Source organism: Salvia hispanica, chromosome 6 (assembly GCF_029641045.1).
Source record: "Salvia hispanica isolate PSC_SH4W2 chromosome 6, Shi_PSC_v1, whole genome shotgun sequence".
Lineage (NCBI taxonomy): Eukaryota > Viridiplantae > Streptophyta > Magnoliopsida > Lamiales > Lamiaceae > Salvia > Salvia hispanica.
In genome coordinates, this window is record NC_142697.1 from 3718920 (window position 1) to 3735536 (window position 16617).

General features: G+C 33.9%; 3 protein-coding genes across 4 annotated transcripts; all 3 read right to left on the minus strand.

Moving 5' to 3' along the window:
- Positions 1–3025: 3025 nt before the first annotated feature.
- On the minus strand, positions 3026–5737 carry LOC148923078 (Biotin/lipoate A/B protein ligase family). 2 transcript variants are annotated; one of them, XM_089060248.1, is made up of 4 exons: positions 5421–5737; positions 4828–5066; positions 4537–4594; positions 3026–3439 (listed from the first exon to the last, which is right to left on the minus strand). In XM_089060248.1, the coding sequence occupies exons 1-4, from the start codon at positions 5597–5599 to the stop codon at positions 3166–3168; spliced, it is 750 nt and encodes a 249-aa protein (XP_088916374.1). In that variant the 5' UTR covers positions 5600–5737; the 3' UTR covers positions 3026–3165. The 2 variants fall into 2 exon arrangements, with proteins under 2 accessions (XP_088916374.1, XP_088916373.1); XM_089060247.1 differs by having other exon boundaries at positions 3026–3444; positions 4446–4594.
- Positions 5738–8560: 2823 nt separating this feature from the next.
- On the minus strand, positions 8561–9103 carry LOC148923079 (zinc-finger homeodomain protein 11-like). The gene has a single exon (XM_089060061.1). The coding sequence runs from the start codon at positions 9017–9019 to the stop codon at positions 8561–8563; it is 459 nt and encodes a 152-aa protein (XP_088916187.1). The 5' UTR covers positions 9020–9103.
- Positions 9104–14272: 5169 nt separating this feature from the next.
- LOC148923080 (uncharacterized) lies at positions 14273–16537 on the minus strand. The gene is made up of 7 exons (XM_089060281.1): positions 16444–16537; positions 16248–16355; positions 16086–16177; positions 15899–15987; positions 15644–15790; positions 14935–15042; positions 14273–14712 (listed from the first exon to the last, which is right to left on the minus strand). Exons 1-5 carry the CDS (start codon positions 16444–16446, stop codon positions 15729–15731), a joined length of 354 nt encoding a protein of 117 aa, XP_088916407.1. The 5' UTR covers positions 16447–16537; the 3' UTR covers positions 14273–14712; positions 14935–15042; positions 15644–15728.
- Positions 16538–16617: the final 80 nt, after the last annotated feature.

Genomic DNA, 16617 nt, shown 5'->3' on the forward strand with positions numbered 1-16617 from the left:
GATTTGCCCCAATCAAGATGACCCATTATTAAAAAATAAACATCTTTATCTCTATTTTATTCTCTCTTTCATACTTTCCTCTCTCCAGTTTACACACAAAATAAAAATGCATAAAATCATGTGCCGCCTAAGGAAGGGGTCATCTTCCTTGGGACGGAGGGAGTAATATTTTATATTTAAATATGTCCAATCACCAACCATCACTTATGTCATGAACAGTAGAAGTCGCAGCATGCAGGCTGCCACTGTCAGGCGGTTCACTAAAATGACCAGAATGCCCTTTTAGGGCTTACGGGCTATATAGTCAGAAAAAACACGATATGTGATTGTGTTTAAGATTAGGATTGTCAGGCGAAATTTTTTTTTTTTAGGGGCTTGCAATGACACGAAGGGAAACGTTAGGGACTTTTTATGTAGTTCACTCTTAAAATAGAAAGTGTATTGTAATATTTTAAGGGATGAATGGAAGTGAAATAATTTGTAGTATTTGTAAATTATGAACGGAATCTTACTATCCCCTTGAATATGATATGATGAAAAAGTTTGAGAAACGGTACAAGGTGTCATTTGCAAAGGAGAGTGAGAACCGAAGGGACCGGTTCACGATACACCCGATGGCTAATGGAGGTGGGCAAGGGCTGATGACGGTGCTGAGGGAGGTGGAGTGCAAGACCACTGAGAGACGGCCAGTCTTTGTTTGAAACTACAAATAATTAGGTGTATTTGTGTATGTATCGTAGTATAAGTTTCATGAATATAATTCTCCATGAGTGTAAGTGGCTGACTCCTTGGTCTTCATAGATGTCCAGGTTCGAAACCTCTTTTGACCGTTTTTATTAATAGCTGCTTCCATTTTCACGTGCACAAATTAGATGTTTTAGTGTCTGAAATTTATATTTTATTAATACTTCTCATCTTTGCCAATACACAAATTTTTAGTTTTAACTTCTTGCAATAAAAAAAAATCTCCTTATATATTACTTTCCATTAAAATAAAACTAACATCATTTCTATTTTTTTCTCCTCTCTTTCTATCGTTTTTTTTATTAACTTCAAAAATAACACTTATATAAAATCTTGTGGAGAATACTTCTCATTTTATCAAATATATACAAGCTTTTAGTTTTAGCTTACACACACTTTATTCTTTTATTTCACCCAATTTGCAATACAAAAAATCTCCTTATTTATTACTTCCCATTAAAATGGAAGCATAATTATTTCTATATTTTTTCTCTTTATCATTTTTTTACTTAACTGAAAAAATATAACACTATATAAAATCATGTGCAGAAAAACAATTGTTTCACATTTAATGGGAAAGAGGGAATTATTGTCACCAACCTTTATTATTCGTACTCATTATTTATCTATATATCTCGTAACTTCCTAGCATCCGTATACAACTACTTATGGTGTAATAAATATTGAAAAATACTCTATTACTGTTAATAGTAAATTGGACCCCCCAAAAGTTGAAATCCTGCGTCCGTCACTATGTGTAGCTGGATTTAATTATATTCAAAGCTTGAAGAATTTTCCAACATTGTGATTAATATTACTTAGATTGATTAGGATATAAATAACTACCAAGATCTCATACTTGATATAATCAAGCAAAAAGTTATTCATTCATACTTATACTACTCTCAAGTATTTCATCAAAGTTAATAAGTGACTTTGGATCAACACTATGCAACCTTTTCGCTTTAAATTATCCACATCTCTCTATGTTGAGAATGTCATTTACTTTTTTCTACAATGTAACAATTGAAAGATCTTCAGTAACCATAGGTCCACCGATTAGTCTATAATATAAAAGTAGGCTTGTTTGCTCAATTGTATTTTGTTTTCTATACATTTAATCAACAAATAATCTTAAATGATTGCTCCTTGGGATGATTCCAGTCGAGCCCATTATGCCATACGGGGAGTGATAAAATGCAAACTTATATATTGTACAAACTCAAAACTCCTCAACACAGCTTCAACATAGTTGTAAAATTTCAAGATTTTAATTTCAACACAGTATCAACACAATATCAACACAACATCAATCATTGACTACCGTTGAAATTCTGTTGACATTTTCCTATTGATACTTTTTTGTGATCTGTTGACATATTTCAATAGTCCAGATCATAGTTTTGTGTTTGTACCATATTTAGAGTTTGCATTTGATCACATCGCTATGCTCTACACCCCCAAGCTCACCCCTAGGCAAGCTTTTAGCAACACTGTTTTTCGTCCAACAAAAATATGCAACAATTGTCATATTAAATGTCCACGTAGAACATACAATTTTTTTATGACCCTTACAATTTACCTTTTTTAAAAAAAATTATTATTATTCCTCATCTAACCATATGATATCTAACCATATGATGACTCAAATCCCTGCCTTATATTACTTGGAGTTGAAACATCCTATCAATTGAACTATACTTCATCTTCGACCCATATAATTTACATTCACAATGGAGTACTATTTATTAACAAAAGAAACATATTCATGTTCCACCATTTTAACACATTATTTGCCCTTGATGTGATACTTTACTCCTTAAACTCTACCTAACATTATACTATTAAAATCTGTTTCTTCACCAAGCTTGCACACTCTTGGTGGACAGAGGAGCACATAGTTTATGATGAGAAAAAAATCTGAGTTTGGGCTTCATTGGAAATAATATACCATTACGATAGGGGCAAGAATACAAAGGTTATAAACATAGAGTCATCTCCCTAAAAGTAACGTTGTCACGTAAACATTCACAAGATTTGTACTCCCTCTGTCCCAAAAAAAATAAGAACATTTGTGATGACACAAGAATTAATACACAAATGGTAAAATAAAAGAGAAGAGAAGGATAGTTAAAATAGTGTCAGGTGGATTGTGGGGCCACAATATTATTAGTGTTTAATGGTGAATCACAATGGTATAAATGGTAAATAAATTGATGTATATGAGTAATGAGTTTGTAAAACATTCCATAAATAGAAATGAGATAATTTTATGAACTGGTTGAAAATGAAAAGTGTCCTTATTTTTATGAGACGGAGGGAGTTTTTTTTTTATAGTTAGAGTCTAATATATTTGTTCGCCAATACAAAACACCTATCTATTTAACATAATAAAAGATAGATGATATTTGAGTAATAGACCTAGGCAATCTTGCTTGTTGGACAAGTGGAAGATATGGCTGCCATATATGAGATCTGAGATACAGTACCTACGAGCTCCATAGAGGCTTCTTCTCCAAGTTCCTGCCGAGTCAATATCCGACTGGACGGCTCAAATTGAGAGGAAGAATTCTGGATATCGTCTGCATTGAGTGATCTCAATGCAAAATGGGAAGCAACGCCATCCATGGTTCCATCAATGAAATCTGACCTTGACATATATTCCTTCAAGCGGCATATAAACTCCGCGTGATTCCTAGCCTTTTCACAAAGAACAATACAAATTTACTCAAATTTTTTTTACAGCATAGCATTTGTAGATAAGTTGCAAACTAAGACAGCAGCAGGGTTAGACTATTCCTACATCAGTGCAATCAGCAAATGATATAGCAACAGAGGCAAAAATGAAAACTGCATAATCAATCTTTCATTCAACGTTATTAATAACATTACAGTAATCGGAAACATGCCTCAACTTAATAGATTGGATGTGAACCAAACATTGATGTTGTAGATTTTCCCAAATACACATTTTGGTCCTTGACATTAAGTTTGTTAGCTTTTGGTCCCAAACATTATGTTTTTGTCCACATTAACGGTTCGTCAAAAATTAACAGTTAACTGATTTTTGACTTGATTGATGAGTTAAAATATGGACCAAAACATATTGTTGATGACCAAAAGCTAACCCACTTAAAATGTGTAGGACCAAATAGGTTTCTTGTGCAATGTACAGGATCAATTTTGGACTTTACGGAACCGTTAAATATGGACCAAAGACCAAAAGCTAACCCACATACTTTGTCAGGACCAAAAAGTTTATTTGAGCAAATGTCCAAGACCAATTTGAACTTTAGTTATTATCAGTATATGCAACCACCTTTACTCTTAGACTATACACAAATCCCTTAGCAAAAGATAATTCTTCATGCATAGCTAGAAGCCTAGGGGTGGGTCAATGTAACCTCCTTTACTCTTGTAGCCTACTCGAACTACTAACTAGTAACCACTAAATAAAGTCATAAATTTCTAAGGGATAATACATAAACTAGTTTTTGAAAATCTAATATATAATTCTATAGGAAACATACTCATTTCTACAGTTCTACATAGCATGCAAAAATAGCCAAGGGAATTACGAGTGGCATAAATCATTAATAAAGATCTACAGAGATTACAGTGATTCGAAGATTCCAAGAAAGTTTAAAATGGAACAGCTTTGTTAGGGGAAAAATAGAAAATGTTGTAAAGTATAACCCCACCTGTCGATATTCAGGAACTCGTGTTGGCATTTTGAGATAACCCATGTTACTGACTTCATAATCCCATAAAAAAGAAGTATGGTGAACCCACCTATTTTTGGTAATAGACTGAGCATTTCCACCAAACTTGTGGTTGCCAATCACGTAATCTGTTAAAAAGGAGCATATCAAGTTCATATCTAAGTTAATGCTGCTGAGAGATACATTGATGTAAACAAAAAGACCACAAGCTTGAACCCGTCTAATATTAAAACATAATATACAGTGTATAAATCGAACTGTATAAATCCACCGAGTAACTTCTCATTCGAGAAAAATAACATCTAGTTATAGAGGACTGCGGGGACAATGATAAGATAGAGGCGGTATACAATATACATACCGTTCTCTCGAAGGCTAAATTCCCCAATTCCTTGAAACATGTTCTTATATATTAGGCTGCTCCATGACATGATCGGTCGAGGATATGATTGTAAACCTGAAATAGCATCCTTGTTGCATATAAACGTTACGAAAATAGTGCCCTGATCAACAATAACAGTGCCCCCTCCTGTAAACCTTCGGATGACTGGAATTTCATCTCTTAGAACAGCATCAGTTTCAAGAAGTTCTTTAACTTTCCTATCAAAATATTTTCCCAACATATCAATTTGGTTGCACAGATTCTAGCTCCACGATGATTTGACAAAAAACTTGAAACTTCAACACTCCAATACACAATCAAGCCACCGAGGAGCTCAATAATGAAAGACAATCATCAGCAGTTAGCCATTATCATAATTTTTTAAATCCTCTCCCCAAATAAACACAAGCCCTAAGAACTATCATACAAAAGGCAATTTTAATTAAGTGAAATCGAGACGGAATTGATTGGGGAATATAAAGTTCTAATTCAGCTAAAACCTAAAATTTCAACAATCTATTGAGATTTGAGTCGATCAACAAAGTAAGAAAAAAGTGTAGTGAAGTACTGACCCTGAAACACCCATGACAATGGTGGGGCGGGTGGTTCCGTCGTTGATGATGCACCAGTTTTGAGAGGAAGTCCGAAGCAGCCTCTCTTCCAAGTGCAGCTGCTGCAAAATGGGCATTCCTTTTAGCCGGAGAAGATTGATTATCGGCAGCCCAGCTTTTGTTGCCTGAGATGCCGCCATCGCTAAAATTAAACAGTCGGAAAACCCGACGCCGGGGTCAAATTCAAAGCCGTGACATTGGATGGGGCATAGGGCGGCGCCGTGGAGCAGGAATCGGCGGTGAAATTGGACGGAGGAAGATCTCGAATCAATAGACAGTAGTGGAATGGAAGCAGGATTCCATTGGGCCGGTTCTGGACTATATCCCCTATTTTCATTGGATCCATAATTAAGTTATTTAAGATGTAATTTTAGAATTTTTAAATAATTAAGTGATTTAATTCATTTTACAAATTAAAAAATTTACTACAAGATAGAAGTATACTCATTTAAAACGAATTAAAATAAAAAAATATTAAATTGTGGTATGATTTTGGACATACATACATTGCATGTGTTGTATTATGATTTGTGGATGGCATATGATTCGTCGTGAATTTGGATCCAAAATGATGTATTTTCAAATTAAAAATAAAATAAAATTGAATAAACTAAAATTCAGTCCAACGAGTCCAATTTTACAAATATTTTTACGAAACTCGAGATGAGTCATAGCAATTATTAATACAATGTCAATTATAACCAAGAATGTTTTAATCAAGTGTGAGTACATGAGGATCTAGGAGGTTTTAGAGTAAAGTCCTTTTCGATCCTTACTATATGGCGATTTTTTTATTTTGGCCCATAACATTATCTTTTGAATTATTTGGTGCTTAACAAATACAAATCGGTTACATTTGGTCCAAAATGGATGGAGCTGTTAAAAATTAACGGTCAACGAATTTTAAATCAATTTTGACCGGATTAAGAGTTTTAAAAATTAGAAATTTTTTATTTTTCAAATAAATTCTAATTTTTTTTGAAATTATTTTTATTAAAAAGAATTACTTAGTATCATTTAAAAACCCTAGAATAAGTTTACATTCTTATTATTCTTTTTTCATCTTCTTCATCGTTTTTTTTGGAGACAAAACCCTAGTTCTTGGAAGAACATCAAGTAACCAAAACTCGCCAACCATGGACCGTTCGAACTACATCAGAGAGACCGGTGGGAGTGGCGGTGGACATGACCTCCGATTCCGGTACAAATTTTGTCATTGCAAGAATCGGGCTTCACTCCGAATCGTCAACACCTATGGAAAACCAACAAGGGGGAAGCTATACTTTGTTTGTGAGAGAAAAGATTGCCAATTTTTCAAGTGGTGTGAGCCAATCGACGAAGACGACGCCGTGACTTCTTCAATGTCGTTGCCGGAGACCGAATGTGAGAGTTTTAGTTTGATTTTGTCATCAATCGAGGAGAATAATAGGGCAATAGAGAAATTACATAGTGTTGTGATGAATGGATTTTGTTTCTTTGTTGTGGTGTTTGTTTGAGAGATTTCGCCGGTGTGCAAAGTGAGAGAGATTGGGAGACGAACGCGATTTCGCGATTGAGAGAGATTGGGAGATTTCGCTATTTCATTTTCTTTTATTATATCATTTTATGTTTAATTTAATTTTGTAATAGTTATTATTATTATTTACTTAAAATTTTATAATTTTTCAGATTTTGGTTAATTAGTTATTGGACATTAATTAAACATAATTAAAACTCTTAATCCGGTCAAAATTGATTTAAAATTCGTTGACCGATAATTTTTTAACAGCTCCGTCAATTTCGGACCAAATGTGACCGATTTTAATTTGTTAAGGACCAAATAATTCAAAAGATAATGTTATGGACCAAAATAAAAAAAATCGTCATATGTTAAGGACTAAAAGGACTAAAAGGGGACTTAATTTGGTCGAGCTTTTATAAATTGAAAATCTTATGACTTATATTAGGGCCAAGACTACAATCAACAATTCTAAAGGTAATTGGTAACATTTGTTATCGTCCTAGTAAAGGATAAGTAGAAAACTAAATAATGGATTCATAATATGAATAATATCAAGATGCAATGGAATCTATATTCTGGAATTCCCTTTCGCTGCATCTTTCTCATACTCTACCTGACATTTCTTATGCTGTTGAAATAATTAGTCAACTCACACACCAACAACATGCGAATCATAAGCCAACTTAATGCTATTTTGACTAAAGTTTTAATCTTCAGAAGAATTTTTACAGATCATTTGGAAATATTATTAGCAAGTTGAGCAATGTATATATATCCTGTTAATCAAATTAATGGGGAGTGTGAAAAATTGGAAAGGAAAGGAAATCAATTTATATAAGGCGGAGGAGACCATATAATGTTAATCTATATATAAAAAAAAAGACTAATTGACTTTCCTAAATTTGGCGTATTACAAAGTAGTAGTACTAAATAAAAGTATAAAAACACTAAATCAACCCGATATTGTCCCGATCGAATAAGGTCAAAGTCTCCATACATTAACTTCGTGCTCCGTGTCATGATAAAAATGGTAAGCCCTACCATTAATATTGGTAGTAAGTTACAATATAATTTAGCTTGACACAACTTGATAACAACTAAACATGACATTACACGATTAATTCTAATATTACACAATTAAAACATAGTACTATAACATGATTAAAACTTTATTACGATTTAAATCTACATAACAAAATTATCATATAATAAGTTTTTAAATAATTAGCACTATATTTATTTGTTAAAAGTAACCTGAAGCCAACCCGAAATCAATGGGTTCTTAACCTGATAAGGATCCAAATCCAATAAGGTTTGACTCAAATTCATGTCAGGTTTCCGTGTCGTATTAAAAATTAACGGTCCTACATAAGATGCATTTTCCCAAATCTCAACTAGCCTCTTTCTATTCAATGCTAAGTGCATTCATGGTTCATTTTGAAGGTTCTATAGGATGCCAACACATAAATGGAAATTGACATTATTTCCCGTTACAAATGTATGCATCTACAACATTAAATCCCCAGTGACACATACATAAAAGAAAAAAAGGGTTTTGTTCCAAAAAAATGGAAAAAAAAAAAACATGTTATTATGATGTCTAGTGATGATCATCAGTGAGAGAAGAAGCATTTCCAGTTGAAGCAGAAAGAGAAGGAGAGTTTTTGTGATTGTGCATCCAAACTTTAAAGACTTTCCTAGTAATCCCAAGGCCTCTGCAAAACCTCTCGATCTCGTCTTCCTCCTCTTTCCTCTGCAACTTCCACCCCAGCTTGTCCGCGAAGCTCAGCATTTTCTCCTTCTGCTCCTCCGTGAACTTGGTCCGGAACCGCTTCTTTCCCGGCGAGTTCCCCGCAGATCCGCCGCCGCAGTCTATCATCTCCGCGTGGTGCGTGGAGACTTTGCGGTGGAAGTTGCGGTGGCAGCCGCATGCGCCGCAGTTGAGGGAAGTGTGCTGTGATGTGAATTCGCCGCAGCCGTCGGTGGCGTAGCTGCCGAGGCTGGCTGCATGGTTCCTCAGGCATTCTTTGTACATTTCGTTACTGTTTTCGCCTTCCATCTCTCTCTCTATCTCTTTCTTCGTTGAGAGATGTAAATATAATGATTTGGATGAATGAATGGAGAACAACGTGGTAGCAATGAATTATACTGTGCTTTGTTGACCTTAGTATTTACCAAGATAGGTTGGTGTTGGGTTACATTTTCTATTTTAATAGCCCTACCTTTTAGAATCGTGGTCGAAACAAAACTCAATCTTAATGAAACCGTATAATTAAAATTAGAAGGTCAATTTTATACAATACAGATATTATTTTTAGATCGTTTCTAGTTCATTCTAGAAAATTCGGATTTAAAAATTAAGAGAGTCACTTTTAGATAGTTATACTTTATTGAGAAAATTCGGATTTGCAAATAACGGAAAGTCATTTTTGGACCGTTTTAAGTTATCATGGTGTTTTTAAAATTCAAATTTTCTAAAATAAACTAAAAACAATCTAATTATGACATCTGGTATTATTCAAACAACTTTCATGTTGAATTCTACAGTTTAATACTCCCTCTAGTCCTTAATAGATGTCTCATTTCGTCATTTTCGTCCTGTCCCTATTAAAATGTCTCATTTCACTGGAGTATTATTTTTGGCAAGTGGACTCTATATTATACTAACTCATTTCACTCACATTTTATTATAAAATCAATATATAAAAGTATGACATATTTCACTAACTTTTTCTACGACTTTCATTTATAAAGTAAAACAATTTTTTTAAAAATAGGACTTTTGGTTGGAGATTGGAGAGTATTAAAATAGAATTGTGCATATATCACAGTCTTAATAATAGTTTTCCAGCAGAATTATTTGAAACTTGAATGAATTGAAAAGTTTTTTTAACTGAGAAATTATTCATATGTTTTTGCAAAGCAAAGTGTCATGCTCATCTCATTGTTAATATCTTTTTCTGTAAACACTTTACATTAACCACTTTTTTTCAATGAGTTTATATGGATATGATATCATTCAAAATACATGTATTTTTATGCGAAGGATGATAGAGTCCAAACACATGTTAAATATATACTACATCCTAATTAATATCCTTTTTTCCTTCTTCTTTTCTGGTTTCAGTAATTGATCCCTATGTAAAATGAACACATCTCATATGGTAAATTGTTTATTACTCCACCTGCCACGACAAACGGACAATTGACAGCAAGATTTTGCATTTCCTATTTATTGAAAAATTTATGTTTTAAAATATCATATCTTATTTATTATCAATATGTGAATGTACACAAGCTGAGGGTACATTACAGCCAGCATTTTCATACCTGTCTCTATTGAAAGTTTCAATGTCATTTTTAGTTACTACTATGTGGTATACTAAAACTGATATGAAAACATTAATTAAAACAAACTAACCAGTTTTCTTCTTTAAATCAACTTGTTAAATTGTATGACGGTTTCTCATATAGAACAACAATAATTGGTCTTGAACCTCCAGATAGATTTAATCAAATGTACAGTAAAACTTCTCTTTTAGTTATAAAACTGAATGTTGTACCATTCTTCAATGTTGATTTGAGCACGAGTAAACGATGTTGTTTTGTACGCAGATATGACAATTGAGAACTGAAATTTAATAATTTAATATTTTATTTTAAAATTTAATGAGACTGACTAAACTTTAATCATATTTCATTATTTAAATGAGTATTAGTAGTACACATTTATGCAACATTATTTAAATTAAGACATGTGTGTGCCATGTCATTAAAATTTGTACACGTAGGCAAAATATGAATCCGATTAGAATTGCGATTTTTTAAAACCCGGTGATTTATTATTCTGCTTTTATAAAATATGGACCCAATCAGAATTTGACCAGATTTTATGACTTATTATTTTATAAAATTTTACAGCCAGATATTTACCTCCTATAATTGATGTTGGAAGGTACAAATTAGAGGTGCCCACGGTTTAGGAACCGCCGGTTACGGTTTTAGAAATTGTTGAACCGGAACTAAACCGCGAGGGTGTTTTGCGGTTACGGTTCCGGTTCCAAAACCGCCGGTTTCGGTTTCAGTTCCGAACCGACGTTTTTTCCGGCAGTTTTTTTTTACGGTTTTTCACGGTTCCGAACTGCTGGTTTTTGCGGTTCCGGCTTGGTTTCACAGTTTTTCGGCGGTTTTCGCGGTTCTGATTTGGAACCGCCCGGAACCGGCATGGTTTCGGTTCGAAAATTTTTGAACCTGAACCAAACCACGGTTCAAAAATCGGCGTTTCGGTTCGGATAAATTCTCACGGTTTCGGTTCGAAACCGTAACCGGCGGTTACGGTTTCGATTATAACAGCCGGTTCGGTAAACCTTGGGCAGGTCTATTACATATACATATGGTATTTACTAAATCACAATTATAGCCGTAATATGCAACCATTTAATACATTGTGAGTCTAAGTTCATAAGTTCAGTTTAACTATATTATAAACAAATAACTATCAAACTCGACTTCAAACCATATGCATTGCTGTAATTTAAAATAAAATTCTCATCGATGGAAACATGAAAATTCGTTCATTTCAGAAAAACTAAATCCTCCTAAGATAATTTTGTCGCATGGTATTAGTCATTTTTATGGCAAACCAATTATAAAATAGCAATTATAATAATAATTTCTCCCTCTCTTTTGGACATGACACATGAACAGATGATTGAGAATTGGTTCAAAACCAATGTATCTACGGTAATTGCCATTAATTATTAGAAGGCATCAAATTGTCCCAGTTCATGAACACAAATATTCTCCACTATTTAATTTTACTTCTCTGCCTCATTACCTATGGATTACCATGCACACATAATTTAATAAATCACATTCAAAACGAAAACAGATATGATTAATTTATGCATCATTCAAATTTTGTATGATAATCATGCACAGATACGATGGCCCATAAACAGTATGGGCATAACTAATGATGATATTAGATCACATGCAAAAACTATTATACAATAATATCCACACCCCACTCTTCCTTATCTTAGATGAAATGTGTCTGTTAAAATTGGTTACAATCTTCAAACAAAGAGAAGTCTTTTTATAATGTGTTCCACACATTAATTATTGACAAATAATGGTGTGGTATAGTGGAGATTTTGATGTATTGGAGAATTGTGGGAAGAACATTGTTTGTCTCCTTTTGTGTACTCATTACTATTTCGGTGAACAGATGATTCATATTGTCTTAGATTCACATGTTAAGTGGTGAAATTCAATCTCGTGAACTAAACACTATATATTTAATCTTAAATTTGGCAAATCGAGCAGCCCCCAAGTGTTATGATATCTAAGCATGGCACACTTCTATGGCCTACGCCATTGTTCCAACTTATTTTGCACCATTTAAAGAGTCATTTTGTCATTTTTGGTTGTCCACGACTTATAGAACCATTTACATTATTCTACCATATAGAACCTCACATTTCACTAACTTTTTACACTCGCAATACAATATAAAACCAATAAGTAGTACTAAAAATGGGTCCTACTGCATTCCACTCACTTTCTCCCTTTATTTTTCTTCACAAAGTCTAATAATTTCTTAAAACTCGTATCGAGTCAAAAGGGGTCTTTTAGTCTTTATATGACGAACGGATGGAGTATATGCATAAGCTTTGTAATAGAAAACCTTGAGTTCTGTATAGTTTCCATTTTTACAATACCATTGAATTTCTTTGGCATGCTTCAACTTAACAACATGTATTCTATTAATCCTCTCTGCATAAAGGAATGGTTGTGTTTCTTAATACCCCTTTTTTGGCATAATTACTCACAATTACTCATAAAGGAATGGTTGTGTTTCTTATCTAATCTAAGAACTACAGGCAATCAAACATGATAAATTCACTCTGAAAAACACTATGAATTCCGAAAAAAAAAAAGAAGATAAAATTGTTGGTTTTATAACAATGAAGCTATTACCACCATTTCTTCCAAAAATGATACATTAATAGCAGATCTTCACAAAAACTAAAATGATTATTTAATTTTAAAATAATTTTCGCTAGATAGGAATATAAAATGATTTAATACAGGTAACGTTTAACACTTAAACGATTATGACTTTAATTATTAAGCATCTAACCATTGTTTGTTTGTGTGTGTAACAAATAAAAAAAGCATTCGTCTCATACTCTCATTACATGATGGATACATAAGAGCAAATTACAAGAAATTAAAACATTCATGCATCTCACAAACAATTTAATCGAAGACTAGCATGATTAATAAAATTTTCTAACTCCACTAAAACAACATAATTGTCTAACTCTACCGAAAAATTTATCTACAAACTAAATTCTTTTTATTTTATACTCTTTTATAGCAAGCATAAGAGAAGCTCAATCACGTGAACAGGTGAACAGCTTGTAATATCTAAGTCAGGAGAATCCCTAAAAATATAACTACACTAGTACAAATTTAGAGCCTCTGGCCTTGTCAATCAGTACATATGTTTCCCATCCTCTAATTTTGATAGATAAGATTTGTTTCTTTTAAACTGTTGAAACAATCTAAATACATATGCTTTAAACACCTTACAAACTGTATTTGGCTATATATCATGGAACTGAGCTTGCTAAATTGGAATTGGATTCTTCAATTCCAAAACCAATATTTTGTACCGCAAAATACTTGGAGATAATAGTCCTACCAATTCCATAATATGAATTCCATATCAAAAGTAGATAATTGGATATCTGAATAGTCATAAAATTTGGCACCTTCGCTGCACTGCACACTGAATGCACTGCACTGTACACACACTTTGCACACTACACATCGATTGCACGTACACACTGCACACCGAATGCACTACACTACACACACTGCACATCGATTGCACAACACTACACACTCCACACCGATTGCACACTACACACCAATCACACTGCACTGTACTCACACTGCACACCGAATGCACTACACCGTACACACACTGCACACACTTTGCACACTACACACCGATTGCACTGCACTGTACACAATGCACACTGATTGCACTGCACACACTTTGCACACTGTACACACTGCACACCAATTGCACAGCACACACATTGCACACTACACACACTTTGCACACTACACACCGATTGCACTGCACTGTACACACCGCACACACATTGCACACTGCACTGTATGACAATAACTATAACAGACGGCTCTTACCTAATTCTATTTAATATCCGGGAATAGTTTACGTGCAGGATAGAGAAAATACCATCATAGTGACTATCAAGCAACTATATGACAATAACTATAAAAGATGGCTCTTACCTAATTCCATTTAAGAATAGGTGAAACATGTGATCAATAGTGTCATACAACTCGAGGTCCAGCATCATCACACATGACTGACTAACTGACATAGAAATAAGGATGGACACGGCATTTGAATATACTCTCCCATGCATGAAAGGCAGCCTCTCAAAAGCACTATTAGCGATATAGAAAAATCCTGCAATTCATGACATACGTAGTACAAATTACCTTCGTACTGTCGTCCCCAAATAATTCATCAGGTGCTAATATTTTTATGATCTGACTGATACAAGAAGCCACGGAAACTCTTATATCTAATTTATTGTGCTTTATTAGATCTTCCGTAATTAGAGCTTCTTTAGCCGGTTGAAGAAAAGTCTCCACCAGTTTCGTATGCTCGTGAAGTGTTTTTAGTAAAAGATACTCCAAATACTGACAGGCAATAAAATCAAAAATTAAAACATAGCAGATCCAGGACGCGATATCGAGTTTTTAACCAAAATGAACAAACAGATATAAATGCAGAATTAAGCATACACATTCTTATAAAGGAAAATTGGTATTTCTCATAAAACACTAGTACCTACTTTAGCTTGCTTCAATTCGAAAAAAAAATTAGAGAAAAAAACTCTGAGAAAGGGAAAGTAAGCTTACATCAAGTCTTTTAATAAGCTCTTCTGTAAAATCATAGGGTTTATGAAGCTCAGCCCCAACTTCTCAACAAATGATGAATCTTGGGCACCAGCATCACTCATGTTTCTGCTGAGAGAATGAAGTCCTATCTCTAAGCAGTTCAAGATTCAACAAAAAAAGAGAGAACAAAATGCACAAAATGTGAAGAGGGGTTGCTTTATAAGTGACAGATAAGCATGCGGCAACAATACAGAGAGAATCTTTTACATTTCATTGTCTAGCAAACAAAGGTGGTTGCAATTGTAGGAAAAACGCCATTAATAAAAGAGAGAAACTCAAAATCCTTTATGATTGCAGTAATTTTCAACCAGGATAATTCATCAGCATTTTTTGTTTTTACTAGTTCTCATTTCCTTTTTCTTAAAAGATGCTATTCATATCATTAATTCCTGCCTCATGCAGAACGGAACACAGTGTAAACTGAAAGGCACATTCAAACGAAACAAGTGACTATCTCTTACAAGAAAGTGAAATCTCAATATCCCCTGCACCAACTGGCACTCCCAATATTTTAGCTTTCGCGCATGGTTATGTTTAATTTAGACAAGAAGTGCACCGGAATGATTACGTTTCTCTATTTACTTCCCGACTATTGAATACTTTCGGTTTCGCTTTTCAGTTGTATATTTAACAATATTACCAGAGAAATATAAATTCGGCAGAGCGATACCATTGTAGCGGAGAAAATGCATGACCCAATAGTATTCTCAAGCATATAACACAAGTCCTTTCTGGTTCTTTTTCTGAGTTTATTTTCAGTAACACAACATAGGACAATCATCTTCAGCTGATCCACAGGATCCTGGCAGATTATTATCTGTGAGAAAGAAAAAAATAACATTATGGATATTGAAAAAGATATATCGAGATAACTTTCTCCATGAGCTCCAAAATATTAAATGAAAAACAGATAACAAGGACAGACCTCTTCCGTGGACGTGGCACACTTCCTTTTTGGCTTTGCTTAGACACTTCAACACATCGGGCTTCATCTTGCTTAGAAGCCAATGTCCGCTAAGACCATAAAGTTAGCGGTTAAATACTTAAATATAGAGAATATCTCCATGACCATTGAGTAAAGTGCTTTTGATACATAAAAGGCCATTACTTACCACGCTATCTTTCTCCTGCTTTTCTTCACAGGAGATACCTTCGTCAAAGAACCTTGCCTTTTTTCAGAGCATCTCTGTATTCCATCAGGATGCTATCATGTTAGGTAGTTAGTCATAATCTTTGAGTAAAGTACTTTGGATCTATAAAAGGTTGGTGATTACCATGATATCTTCTTTTAGGTCTTCAGAAGCAACAGTCTTTCTTCTGCTTTTCTTCACAGGAGATACCTTTGTCAAAGACCCTTGCCCTTTTTCAGAGCCGCTGCGGTTCTGCATTCCATTAGGATGTTAGCATGTTAGCTGGTTGGTCAAAATCATTGAGTAATGTGCTTAGAATCTATGCAAGGTTGGTGATTACCATGATATCTACGTTTAGGTCTTCAGTAACAATAGCCTTTTTCCTGCTTTTCTCCACAGAAGATCCCTTTTAGAATTTGAATTAAAACCCTTGTCCGTTAAAGATACATGCATATGTTCAGAATGTTAATTAAGAGATTAATATTTACCACTTATAGACCAAAAATGAAAATTT